Consider the following 14,642-nt stretch of genomic DNA (forward strand, 5'->3'; position numbering starts at 1 on the left):
AAGGATAATTTAAATATATGTTTATTTTAATCATATGAAAGACAAAATCATGATTATTACGAACAATTTAAATAAATATTTTTTCTTTAATCATAAGAAGAATAAAATTATATTTCAAAACAAACAATAACTTGGATACCACTATTAACTATAATAATATTATTTTAACGAATTTGAAGTAAAATATATTTATATTGATAAATTTATTTATTTATTTTAATAGATTTACTGATTTTTTTTCAAATTTTGTATTTATTTATTTGAAGTAATATTTTTGTATTGAATAAGTGGTTGACTCAATTACTTTCGGAACACATTCAAGAAACTGAAAAACATTTTTAAAAGAAGAATATTTTTAGATTCAAAGATAAAATAAATGCGATGTGTAGAAGAAGTAGAAAATAGAGAGGAAAAAGTTACTTTACACGTTCAACAATCAAATGGCTGGCTTTGTTTGAATTGCTTCACGTGTTCTTCCGATTCCTTTATTTATTTCAAACCCTCACTCTCCTCAAAATGTCCAATCTCAACGCCACTTCAACCGTTTCAATTCAACCATGGCTACGGATTTCTTCTAGAAACATCCTTCTAAGAAAGAAAATAAAAATATTCTCCAACGGGTTAGGACAAAGAGAATGATTATCATCCTTCTCGGTGGGTCGATCGGTCTACCTTTGTTTATTTTTTTTTTGGAATAGTTTCACAACTCTCACTTCGTTTTTCTTCTCCTCGTTTGTGTGCCGTGTAAACTCTAAACTTAAGTGTAAATGAAAAAAAACACTCTAACACGCTTAAATGAGACATCGGTATTCAGTATTTCGTACAATTAATGCGTGATAATGATATATTTTTCTTTCAAAATATGTGATTATTTATATGATTATCATGTATCTTTTGTTATTGGACCAGATTAAAGTTTTGAATATTAATTAAGAGTGTATTAACTAATATTTAATTACTGTTTAGTCTTGTTAATCTTCTATAAGATTTAATTAATCTGGTTGTGTCGATCGTGTCTGAACTGAATGGCGACCCTTTCATCTGTATCCATCCCTGGTACACAAATGAATGTTTTTTTAGTTTCAATTATTCAAACAAACATGCATATAAATTGTACTATATAACCAGAATAAAGAAAAATAGCACAAAATTGTAAAGGCAAAAAACATTTGTTTCAACTAATATGGATAAAATTATTTTGTATTAGAATTTTCTTATATTCCTTTTTCAACATACCTTTATCACTTTGTTGCTTTAAAATAGTTTAATGTCTTAAATTATTTAATACAAAGATAACCGTGATTAACGATACAAAGAGCAATTCAATTATTTCGAGTAATTTAGCCCTACATTTAAAGGGTATGATCATATCAAATTAAGGACGAATGTTATGATTGAATTTTATACTTGTGTGTGTTTTCATATTTCATATAAATTAATCCTACGTTTAAAGAATATGATAATGTATCAAATTAAGGACGAAATTATTGTTGAAGAATATGGTAAATTAATTACTCAATCCTAATCTTATTAAAAGATAGAATAAAGTTTGTTTCAGATAATAATAGTAAAAGACAACCTATATAAAAATAGAATATTACAAGATAAGGTTTTTTAAGGTGTTCATTAATAAATTAATTTTAAATTTATCTAAATCTTATAAAATAAAGAGTTTGAACTTATATATCTTTATTTATCTTCAATAGATGTGAAATTTCCAACACATTCTTTTATATTCAAACCGTTAATTTTTATATAATGCTATATATTTATGAAAAATTTGATAACAAATCATCTGATAAGTTAAAAAAATTTTGTCGTAATAAACTCTTACTAATTTTGATATCCTCTTAATCTTTATCAAATCAATTTTATAAATAAATGAAAGTGATGGAAACATATAATTGCTCAACAAAAGGAGTTAAAAAGAAAGCTCCACCTAAAAAAAGTCCAACAAACTAAAGCCAGTTGCTTGAGAATGAAAACACTAAAACGTGGTTTCATAAAAAAAAGCACGTCTATTAACTATTAATTTAATTAGCATAATAATATAAAATTTCTATGCATCTCTCTTTGCCTGTTCCATTGATTCATTCAACGACCCTCTTTCTGTCTTAGAAAGATGTTATATTATGAACTGAGAAACTAAACAAATTCTGAATAGGCAATTATGAAGCAGAAGATAATGGTGTACAATAATAAATTAATAATTATGATAATTAGTTTTGATATTAATTATTAATTAAGTAGCATTATTATCAATGATGAAAAATGTGTGTGGGCCAGGGCAAAGGACAGAAGAGGGAGAAAAAAGTTTGTTTGTGTTGATGATTTCATGGAATGAGAAAGAACACAACACTTCTCTCTCTCTCTCTCTATAAATGGAGAAACTAATATCATTCTTTTCCTCACTCTTACGTGTTCTTCTTTCCTCATTTTCATGCACTCAAATCTTCAACTCCCTCTCTTCTTCCTCTCTTCATCTCTCTCACCAAAACTAAACCCTTCTTCATGGTCTCTCTCTCCCCCTCTCTCTCTATATATATATATATATATAAATATCATATATTTGTTCATAACTAACTTTGTTTTGCTCTTCCTTGTTCTTCTTTGTGCAGGCCAGGGAAACCCATACTATCATATATGAAGAGGTAACAATTAACATAAACCAGATCTTACATTACTAGAGATAAAAAAAATATTTTATATATACATGGAGACTTCGCTTTATAAATTTATTCTATGGGATTGAATTAGAATAAAAAGAAAGATTAAGAGAGTTTTAAAGAGAATGTTTTTTCTACGTTTTTAAGGAATATATTCGGAATTCGCGAGGGTTGAAGATTTTTACGTGCCGATGGCTTCCGGCGAGTGGAAGTCCGAAAGCTTTAATCTTTATGTGCCATGGCTACGCCATGGAATGCAGCATCACTATGAACAGTAATTCTGCAGTTACCCTCTGAGCATTTGGTTTTCCAATTTTGAGTTGATTTGGTTGAAATTTTGTGCAGTTTTGATTGAAACAGTGAAAGGTGTGTTGCAGGCACAGGAATAAGGCTTGCAAAAGCGGGTTTTGCCATGTTTGGGATTGATTATGAAGGACATGGAAAATCGGAAGGGGTTCCTGGTCTTGTTATGAGTTTTGACTCTGTCATCGCCGATTGTATCCAACATTTCACCTCAGTTTGTGGTTTGAATCTTCTCTCTCTCTGTTTTTTATGTCAATTTTTGTTGTCTGCCACCAAGGTTGTTTTGTTGAACATGTTTTCCCACCCATGACGTGGGGAAACATGTATTTTGGTGAATATTTGTCTTTTTTTGAAGCTTTGAATGATTGAAATTGCAGAAAAAGCAGAGTACACTAAGAAGATGAGGTTCTTGATGGGGGAATCCATGGGAGGAGCTGTGGCACTTCTTTTGCACAGGGAAAAACCATATTACTGGGATGGGGCAATTTTGGTTGCACCCATGTGCAAGGTTAGATTCCTTTTTCCACTTTTTTTTTTCTTTGTCCTTATGTCTTCTCCCCAAAATTATACATGTGACTCTTTTTACTGCTATAGTTAATCATTCATTGATATTAATTTCATCCATGTTTTCCATTATGAAACAAACATAATTCACCTCAGAAATGACTTTAACTAGGATCAACACTGCCAAATTTCATTTAATCAAAATAATCATGCATCACAACTTCAATCACATGACAAAAAAAGACCAAAATTGTCCCCTTATAAGAACAGCAACAACTCAGTTTTATTTGGACCATTCAGAGTTTGCTAGCTGTTGGCCTTATAGACATGTTTTTGATAATTGGTGCGTGATTTTCAGTACCCTGCAAATTTGGACCCATTAAAAACCAGTACATTTCTTCTCATGGTGTGTGGGAATATATTCACTGTCCTTTTCTTTATCTTTCTCATCATCAAAATATTATACGCATTAAAACCCTTTGCGTACAAAATTGTTTACCAGATAAAATAAGAGATATCGTTTGTGAGAGAATCACGTAAGAGATAGAAAATTAGTTTGTGCTTAAGAATCTTTCTTTTTTATTAGTTGAGTGCATCAATCATTCACAATTTAAAACCGGAAAAATTATCGATAGAAATAGATGTAGTTTTGTTTTTATCTATATTTATTTATCTGTTATTATATTATTAGACAATTTAAAAGATAAAAGATATATTTTTGTATATTGGAGTTGAGTTTATCCGTTAATTAAAGAAATAAATGAGTGGATCTGTTTGACCGATACTAATATTTGACATCGAAAGTCTTTGACTTTTTAAAACCGTTGAATGGCTCCTCAGTAACCCATCGCTATTATAATGAAAAAAAAGTTAACAAACTTAATATATACAGTATTATATGATTGAATGACAGTTATTGCATATATTATTTATTTAACATGTATGTAGCATAGAAATTCACACATACAAATAATACGAAAATATATATCAATATATTATATAATTTATATAATAAAGATTTATATATTTAAATATGTTTCAGTTTTGTTTAGTATTTTTTAGCAGAAAAATATTTTTCATAACTAATTCAAAAGAATTTATTTTTATTTTTATAATTATATTAAAAAAATTATGTAAAAAATTTGAGTTTTTAAAAAATTAATGTATTTTTTTTAAAAAAAATTGTTTTAGAATTATTAGAAATCCAAGAAATATTTTTTTAATTGGACATTTCATCGATACTCATTTTACTGTCGTATGAGTGATGATTTCTGTTGGACACACCATTTAAGAGGTCTGTTCGAATCTCATAGGAAAAAAGAAGAGTTGTTTTGTTATCTGAATTAGTTATGTGACGTAGTTGAAGTTGGTATTTGTTAATAAATTGCAGATTGCAGAGGAAATGAAACCAAATTCAATGGTGGTTAGTGTATTGAGTGCCCTAAGCAAAGTTGCTCCGTCGTGGAGAATAGTTCCCAGCCCAGACGTAATTGATATGGCCTTTAAAGAGCCTAAAGTCAGAGAAGAGGTATTTTCATGACATTTTTTGTTGCAGAAGTAAAAGTTGGAAGTTATTATTAAAAACACAAGTTCCAATTGTAATGCAGATTAGAGCGAACCGATACTGCTACAAAGGAAAGCCTCGATTGAGAACAGCATACGAACTTCTAAGGGTCAGCACAGAGATTGAGAAAAGACTGCCTGAGGTTTGTGAAGCTGCTTCATTGCTATGAGTAAATAACAACATATGTTGAATTTAGTTAATGCAATGTCTCCATTTTTTGTTCAGGTTTCACTTCCTTTTCTGGTTTTACACGGTGAGGAGGATCAAGTGACTGATAAAGCAGTTAGCAAAGAGCTAATTGATGTGGCAGCAAGCACAGACAAGACACTGAAGATGTACCCAGAAATGTGGCATGGTCTGCTGTATGGAGAGCCACCTGAAAACTTGCAGATTGTGTTCTCGGATATTATTGCATGGATAGAGAAGAGATGTAACTTTGGAAATACAAGATTGGAGAGAGAGCAGAAAGAAGAACATGAACATTTGGTGAAGTCTGTTCTGTAGCCAAATTGGTGAAGTGAAGTCACATTTGGGAAACAAAGTGAGGGAATAAGGGTTGGGAATTACTGTTTCAACATTACTGCATAACTATTGTCCTAATCAATTTCTGCACCATGTAACCAGGGTTTTTTTTTTATTTATATACGTTAATTCATTACCATAGCAGCATCAGACTAAACAATAATTTCAAATAATCTATGCTTGTAAATTACCAATTCATCCCCTTAAATCTTTGTTCTGTTGAAAAATCAAACGTGTACATTTTTATTCATATTACAAATTTGAAAAAATGCAAAACTTAATAAACGAAATATTTCATATGTTAAACTATACTATATTTATAACATACCTCACCATTTATTTAATATTTAGTAAGCAAAAAACAAGATTAAAACTGAAAATCATACAAACAACTATTTAATTGAATACATTATAATTGATTTTCTTTTAAAAGTCATAGTTGTTGAATCAGTTAATTTCTCTTAAAAACTAATTTAATATATTACGGAAACACCTTTATCAGAATACAAGATCACAAAAGCTTTGGTAACCCTGCTTAGCAAAAAACCATTACGAGATATGCACCTTTCAATTACTGAGTACTACCAAAACCTGAAAAGGATTCATTTAACAATAATCAACAGCCAACTACAAACCTTGGAAAAAACAGGCACCACAAATTCAACACCAAAACCCTAATGGTTACCACTACACAGTTGCTAAACAATAAAATAAAATAAATATTTCTGTAATCATTCTTTTAATGCATAATGTTTGAGGATGAATTTTGATAGGTACATTAAATGCAATGGCATTAAATTTTGGAAAACTAACCAGAACCAACTTCTCGTTGAAATGGTAAAAGCAGTGATATTCTACACTAACTTTCAAATCCAGTTAAATCAAACATCTCATCGAGTAAAAGACAGGTTGCTGAGTGAGTTGTAGATAAGAAGTGATGTGGCACGTTATCACATCCACAAAGCGTGATAACAGTTAACTACGACTAATTACAACATAAATTGCCAACTGAGGCTTGTGGGTTTGACTCCAATACAGAGTAGATTTATCGTCAGGTCCCTTCATCCCCCTCGAATTAAATAGGACAAGAAATCACCTTTCCCGTATTAATGAGATACACAAGCTTACTTCACTTTGTTAGTATTTGACCTATCTGCGGCGGGCAAATGACCTACTAGAAAAACACATTTCCACTATCACCTGCATGCAACCCCAAAAAAAAGCACAAGACTTTCATCAATCAAAACTGAGTAACACTAGAGCAACTGCAAAAATATTCAAGATTAATTATCATCGTCATCATCTCAGGCAAGACCCACATGGCAACATATGGAAGTAGTTTAATTGGAACAGAGGTGATATGTTTAAACAACACCTATAACACTGGTTCTAATCCAAAGAACAAACTATGTAGTGTCCTCTATTTTCCTCTTATCAATAATTATCAACCAATCAAATAACTGCTACAAAGTGGGGGTTTCTACTTCTTAGCTACCACATAAGGGGAGAAAAAGGTAGATGACCTTTTTTATTACCCTGTGTTACTGTCTCGGGAATATCAAACAACAAAAATCTTGACAAGCGAAGAATTTCCCTTTTATTTTATAATCAATAGAAAATAATGAAAAAAATCCTCAGCCAAGACTATCCTTTAAAAGGAGATAGTCGAGATGAGGGGTTGGAGGATAGTCCCATTAAAGAGGTTAGCTTCTAGTAAACATGGAAAGGGGGACAAATCCCGATGTTGAGAAAGGACACAATGCTGGAATTATCCATCTAAAATAAAAGTAGATCTCAAATATTGGTTATAGATCTACTATAACAGTAGAACAGTCAAGACCCGAATAGATAAAAATAGGGAACCATACCTTTCATGCAACCATTTCTTAAATAATCTTATTTCTCACTTCCTCAAGTTTCTTCAGTATCTCTCCAGGGGTTCTGTCCAATTCATCAGCAATTTTTCTCTGCAAATCCATTGGCAATGTTGGAAATTGCTCGCATAGATCCCCATCAATAACATCCTACACAATAAAGTAGGACTATCAGATCAGAAATTTGTTAAAATTTAATGCGCAGCCAAAAAACACAATAAACAAATTTTTAGACAGGGACGATGCTCTTATCTTATCTCACAGATAGCAGAAAACACATTCGAACAATTTCATAGAAATGATAAACAGCCCAATATTGACTAGGTATACCTTAACAGGAAAATATGCAGATCTATATGCCATGTGGTCTCTTCCACACAAAGGTGGGTGATCCTGCCTCATGTGCATCTCCAGATGAGAAAAGAAGTCGACATCATCTCGTGAAGTAAAGGCATGTAGTGCCCCAACACTTCCCATAACTGTTCCAAATACAATGCACTCTCCACCACCTGGTATAAGAGAAGCCTTTTGCAAGCATGTGACCACATCACCAACATGAAACTGTACAATTTCTTCCACCTTATTGGGAGCTCCATTCAGCTTTCCCTGCTCCCACTTGATCCTACCACCAGTAGGATCTTCTTCTATCTCATCTGAAACATCCTGTGGCAGCCGCACAAAATAGATATTTCCAAACTTGTCTGCACCTGCCATGGTGTCAAAATCTATGTGGTACGATGCAGTAAGCCACCTTGGAACACAATCATCAGCGAATATGTAAAGTTGGTTTTCGTCCCGCCTATATTTGCAGTAATGGAAAGACTGGAGAGAAGAAAGAAAAAAACACAATTTAACTGCTGATTTTATTCAGTGAATTGAAACATGCAGCACATTGGATCCGAGAATAAGCATGCTGTCTATTTGCAAAATTAAGAGAGAATAAATTCACAACATAAGAGCCCTAGTGGTGTCCTTCCAAAACAGAGTAATACACCTGAAGCTTTGTATAAAAACCAAATCAGTGAAACTAGAACATTAGATTTCACAGAACACAGACAAATTAATGTCAGAATCCATAGTGATATCAATCAAATGATACCAAAAAAATCAATACCAGAATGCTCAAGTCACAAATGCAGATAGACAGCTACGGGTTTACTATGATTCTAAAACTATGGTGAATGCATCCATCATGATTAATGCATAAATTAAGATACCAATTAGTAGTGATTGAATTCATTCTATGGTTCCACATGAGAAACCAGTACGCACACAAGCTACATATGGCTATAACATAGAACATACCTCTTGGACATCACCAACATAAATCCGATCACGATATGACTGAATAGAGACAATTGTGTTGGGGAATAGCTTATTCTCACATTTTCTTAACAGACGTCTTTTTCCCAAATCATATAGCCTAAGCACAGGTCCTATCCCTGCAAGTAATCTTCCTTGAAACTGACACAGAGCTAGAGGAACACCTTCAACCTGTGTTTTGTGAAGAAGTTCAAGAGATCTTCCATCCTCTACAAACCTATAAATATGAATAAATCCTGCAGTTACAGTCCTTTTGGGCAAAAATTGCAGTCCCTTTGCAGTCCCAACAGCTAAAAGGGTTCCATATTCCTTATCATGGAAATTTACTGTGCATATGCTGAAAGCAGCCTCATTCTCCTGAAGCTCCAAAAGACAAGTTGTATTTCCTGTCCTTGGATCAAGAACTCTGATGCATGAAACCCATTTCTCTGATTCAGCTTTTGGATAACCATAGTGCTCATCTGAGAGGGGATCATCTTTATCTTCATCATCACCGCCATTCTCCATTTGGTCTGCACTTCCAGTACCATTCTCCCCGGCTTGAGCAGCCTCAAAACACTCTTTCCTAGCAGCTTCACGCTCTTCTGCAGTTAATGCTCCCTGATCACTCTCAATCATCACCAGGAGTTTTCGTTTGGGTTGCAGCACAAATTTCCTTGGTGTGTACCTTAATGGAATTACAGTTTCATTAAATGTTTCTCCTAACCTTTCAATGGTAAAAATTCTCAAGGCCTCCCCAGCTACAGCAACTACACCTTCCACACACTGGTCAGATGAAAATGAAGCAGCATATTCAAGGGTTTCATATGAAAGGGGTGTTAAAAGGAAATGTCCTTGGTGAATGTAACCAAGCCAAGGTCGACTAGACAAACAAAGCATAGCCCGCTTGCCTCTCACAATGATGGGAAACAGCTTTGGGGCTCTCAATCCTAAGAACCGAGAACGAGAATCAGAAAGCTGACCTGTAACCATATCCACCACAGTTCTAAACAACACACCATTCTGTAGCCCAGCATTCAAGAAAAGGCTAGCAGGATGATCTGCACCATCCTCACCACCAACAGAAGCTTGAACTTCAAGAAAAAGTAGAGACTCTGGAGGTGAAGAAACACTCTGAACACTTAGTGCTTGCATACAATCATCAGGATCCAGTGATAAAATGCGGATGGTCTTGTCATATGAACCAACTGCGAGAAATCGAGATCTTTGTCTGCCTTCGGGAACTGGAGCAATGTCTAAACAAGCAACATCTCCAGACATTTCATGCTTCTCCACCTCCATCAACTGACCAGTTACATCTACTTCAAAATATATAAGCTCCCCTCCACTGAGTGCAATAACCACTTGAAGTCTATTTGATCCAACTTTTGAGATTGTCCTCTTTCCAGGCGTTCTCCATTCATTAATACGGCCATCCTCCCTGATATGCCTGATACCATTTGGGTGAACCTGCATGAGAGAATCATCTCCGATCAAAGAAACAGCAAGGGAGGGAGTAGTGTCAAGAAACCCACTGTCACTAACTTCTTCGACAGTCTCACCAATGGAAAGCACAAGAGTAGCGTTTGTGAATGACACAACAATGTAAGCATCAAACTCATCAATAACATTCTTCTTCACCGTCCAAACAGCACTTGGTACACCAGGAAGCTTGGATACAGCCATCTCACTAACCGCTAAACCAGTTCTCAAAATCCTCAAAGAGGATCTAGGACCGCGTCCACAGAGAGTAAAAATCTGAGGAGTTTCCTCTTCAAAGAGATTACTGACCTTCATATCTATTATTGGCATTAAACTCTCGACCTGGTCAATCCTGACGAGGTTTTTCAGCCTCCTGGGCTGGAAAAACACAGGCTGAAAACCTTCCTCGGTTTCCATCAGCGTAGAAGATGATGCCTCCACATCATCTTCATCCCCTATAGACTTAAATTGATACAAAGCATGGTTCCCATACTCCGAGGCAGCAAACAAGAACCCTGACTTCAGCACACACATCGAAGCAGTCACAGGAATAGTATCAAAATATTTAATCTTCAATTCGGATACACGGTCATTACTGTGCTCCAATGTAACCTTAAAAATATCCCCATACTCCGTCTGCAGGAGGAAGAAGAACATGCTCTTCAGTTTATGCATAGCAGCGGAGACAATAAGCACGCCACGCTCAGCCGGCAAGTCGTCCCGCCGCGGAATCACAGCCCTAACATCCGGATGACCCTGATTCTTATAAATAACAAAATTTTCAGCACAAACAAGCACACCACTTGGGCCATCACCACCCCCAGGAACAGTAACAAGCAAATTCGCCCCATTATCAACCTGCTCAGACCACTTCCGGGAAACATGGTTGAGCCCAAGATCAAGCTCATAAAAGGTCAAATGCTTCTGAGCCTCAGAAGCAGCCGTACCAGTGGAATCCTGGTCGGCCTCAGAGTAGTCCAATTCAATAGCAGCAAAAATAGGGTTTTCAAAGCCACAATCAACGCCGCAAATTGAAAAAACTAAAGTGTGCGATTTATGAGCCTCTAAAGGGGAAGAAATGGTTAACCTAGCAGCAGTGTCCCTATTCAAAACATAAACGAGTTTCTGCTTCTCGCAGGCTCCAATCATAACGGCCCTACCCTTTGGATCGATGGCGAGGTACTGACCTGGGACAATTCTGCGGCAACCAGATTTTCCGAAGGTTTCTTGGTGCACTTTGTCGAATACGTTTTTCTCTTTGTTGTATTCGAGGATTACTATGCGGCCGGAGTCGGAGCCGACGACGATGTAGTCCTTCTGAGCTCCCATGAGGCGGAACTGAGCGAGGGAGCGAATGACGCCGAAGATTTCGACTGAGAGGATGGTTTGGATCCGGCCATTGTCGTCTGGACGGAGGAGATCGAGGACCTTGCCACGGGCGACGACGATTTCCTGGCTCTTGCCGCCGGAGAAGCTGCCATTGATGGCACAGATGATGCCGGTGGGACGCTGCAGAGTGAGACTGTAGAGATACATGGCGTAGGTTGGTTAGGGTTTAATTTAGGGTTTTGGTTTCAATTGAACATTCACAGTAAGAGAGTCCTCACGGGTGAAGAAGATGGAAGAGCGGGAATAAAAACCCTATTTGGGGTTTGGCTATGCTTCCCTTCCATTCACTTCTATATCACTATTATTACATATATTAAATATTAAATTTAATATATCTATACCTATATATATATATATATATATATATATATATATATATATATATATATATATATATCCCTTTTAAGTATTTTCAAATTATTTTTTTTATTTTTTATTAATATTTGATTTTATTTTAGCATTTTGTTCTTTGTGTCTTATTTTTTTAAAAATATTTGAAATAAATTTTGTAACTGTAAATTGGAAGAAATAATTTATTTTGAAAATTAATATAATAAGAGAGTGTCTTTTTTATGAAAGAGAAATCTATTTATACATATCTATACCTATATATAAAGGGATTCCTACCCTCAAATTTTTTACTTTTTTATCCTTAAATTAATATTTGATTTTATTTTAGTATTTTGGACACTGCGTCATTTCCTATTTTTTAAAAAATATTTGAAATAAATTGAGCAATCATTTTGAATTGAAAGAGATGTATATACCTATATATAAAGGAATTTCGCCTTTACCTTTTCTCAAATTTTTTCTTTTTTTTTTATCCTGTATGTTGGCCATTGCAAACGTGAGTACTGCCCAAATGTGAGCAATTATTTTGTCATTATTACTGAGCAGTTACATAGGAGTGGTCACCGGTTACATTCACTTTTTTAATCAGGAGTAATTTTTTCACCAATTACATTCACTCCCGTATGAAGAGGTAGTTTTCACCTGTTACATTCACTCATTTTTCTCTTTTATATTTCGACTCAAAAGAAAAAAAAAATGCTAATCAATTTTGACACATATTGAACCATTTTCCTTCACGCTCCATATGTTCTTCTCCTACTCTCACCTCAATTGTCATTGTACAGCAACAACAACCACCATTGCTTCCTTCTCCTCACACTTCCCAAAGCGTTTGAAGTGATACTATGTTATTTTGAAGTTTTGAAAGGTTCTTTAATGGCAATAGCGCTGAAGTCACATCGCTTAGGTGGAGATTTCGATGCGGAAGCCAACCGTTTGGGGATAAAATCAACGGTGAAATGTTTCAATGACTCTTGAGGTTTGAGTTGTAAATGAACGAGATAATTAGTATAGATTCAGAATTTATAAAAGAAGTTTTAAAGTTTCATTTCATTCACTATTATAGGATTTGAACATTTTTGTTTCTATTGCTTTCTTAATTTTTTTTTTATATTTTTGTATGAAAATGTTTACTTAAGGCAGATTTGAGTTTTTATTTACCATTCAATTCTCTCTCAATTATGATTTAATTTGAGCGATTTCCTTGACATTGCACTCAAAAAGTACACACCTAACAAAGCAATGGAGGATTTTTGAGTTTGTTTTTCTTTCTTTTATATGAAATTTTTGGATCCTGAATTATTTTTGGCAAGTTATTTTGTTTTCATTTCAAATTTATGTATTTAGTAGTGTTATTGGAAATCTTAGTAATCAATCAAGCGCCAAAGATATTGTAAAAAAATTAATAATGGATAATTCGGTGAATAATGCTTTTTAAATAAGATGTTAAATTTAGTGAATCCTAAGCCCATTTTGCGGGCAAAGCTTTTATACCCATTGTTGTTTTTATCTATTAGATATTACTTAAGTTGGAAGTTTGGTAATTTATATTTAGTTTATTATTTTATTTTTACAACTTCTTTACCATGGAAGACGCGAATTCAATTGATATGGTGATAGATTCTACAACTTCCAATATATCATTTTTGCATAAGACATTTGATGAACATGAAAGTTACTCTAAACTTGAAATGAGAAAATTTTGAAAAACATCATCATTTGCATTATGTTTTGACATTGTTTGCTGCTCCAATTTTTTTAAACCTTAATCTTGATACCCTTATAAAATTCAATATTACACTCAAGTCAAATAAAAATTTAATATTAAAAAATAATAAAATGAAAATATAAAAAATTAATGTAAAATCTTAATAAAACTATTATCAATGGTGCACTTAGATAATTTACATGTCTTCTCATATGATTTGATATTTATTGAAATTATATAAATACATAAATAATAAAAATGAAAAATGCGGATACACACGTGAGTGCATGTGTTCTTGTTAGTAATAATAATATCACTGTTCTTTTATTTTATTTTTAAGAAAATAAAATAATTTTGTTTTGTTATTAATACCAAATTAACATGTTTATTAAATAATGAATATAAAAATACTACTACAAATATATTTGACCTTCTAGTGTTTATAACATAAATAATTTTAAAATATATCTTATTATATTAATTTTTTTCTATGTAATTTCTGAAATATCAGAATCATTTTAATTTATGCTAAGCCCATATATTAAAAAAATATAAATCATAAAAAATAATATTAATTAATATTTTATTCATTATTGGAAGTAAGATACTCTTAAAAAGGGTGTGATAAGTCTGATATTTTTATTCTTTTATGGTAAATTTTATTTTATTCTTAGTTTTTACATTTTTACAAGAGTGGAAGTCAAATATGTTGTAAACTTGATTACATATTTTACTATTCACAATTATCATCATTCATTCAGAATTCCATAACAGTTTTTCTTCATACTACGGCATATATTTCAATCTTAATTAACATATTTAATTATTCAACACTGTGCTCATATTTCGACAATATATTAATGCAACCCTTTCATCTATTAATTTATGATTTTTTAATTTATAAAAATATGTATTTTTTTTTAATAGAAATAAGTAGATTGTATTTATCTTGTTTCTAAATACGATTTTAGTTTTAA

General features: G+C 33.2%; 2 protein-coding genes across 2 annotated transcripts; one reads left to right on the top strand and one right to left on the bottom strand.

Annotated features, from left to right (window-relative positions):
• The first annotated feature begins 2,178 nt into the window (after positions 1-2,178).
• On the top strand, positions 2,179-5,786 carry LOC137827875 (caffeoylshikimate esterase). Its single transcript, XM_068634233.2, has 8 exons — positions 2,179-2,514; positions 2,619-2,651; positions 2,814-2,940; positions 3,044-3,190; positions 3,347-3,477; positions 4,864-5,001; positions 5,081-5,179; positions 5,263-5,786. The coding sequence occupies exons 1-8, from the start codon at positions 2,512-2,514 to the stop codon at positions 5,539-5,541; spliced, it is 957 nt and encodes a 318-aa protein (XP_068490334.1). The 5' UTR covers positions 2,179-2,511; the 3' UTR covers positions 5,542-5,786.
• Positions 5,787-6,388: 602 nt separating this feature from the next.
• Positions 6,389-11,921, bottom strand: LOC137827874 (spliceosome-associated protein 130 A). Its single transcript, XM_068634232.2, has 4 exons — positions 8,739-11,921; positions 7,764-8,255; positions 7,428-7,583; positions 6,389-6,759 (listed from the first exon to the last, which is right to left on the bottom strand). The coding sequence occupies exons 1-3, from the start codon at positions 11,751-11,753 to the stop codon at positions 7,446-7,448; spliced, it is 3,645 nt and encodes a 1,214-aa protein (XP_068490333.1). The 5' UTR covers positions 11,754-11,921; the 3' UTR covers positions 6,389-6,759; positions 7,428-7,445.
• Between the last annotated feature and the right edge of the window lie 2,721 nt (positions 11,922-14,642).

Source organism: Phaseolus vulgaris, chromosome 7 (assembly GCF_051622355.1).
Source record: "Phaseolus vulgaris cultivar YP4 chromosome 7, ASM5162235v1, whole genome shotgun sequence".
NCBI lineage: Eukaryota > Viridiplantae > Streptophyta > Magnoliopsida > Fabales > Fabaceae > Phaseolus > Phaseolus vulgaris.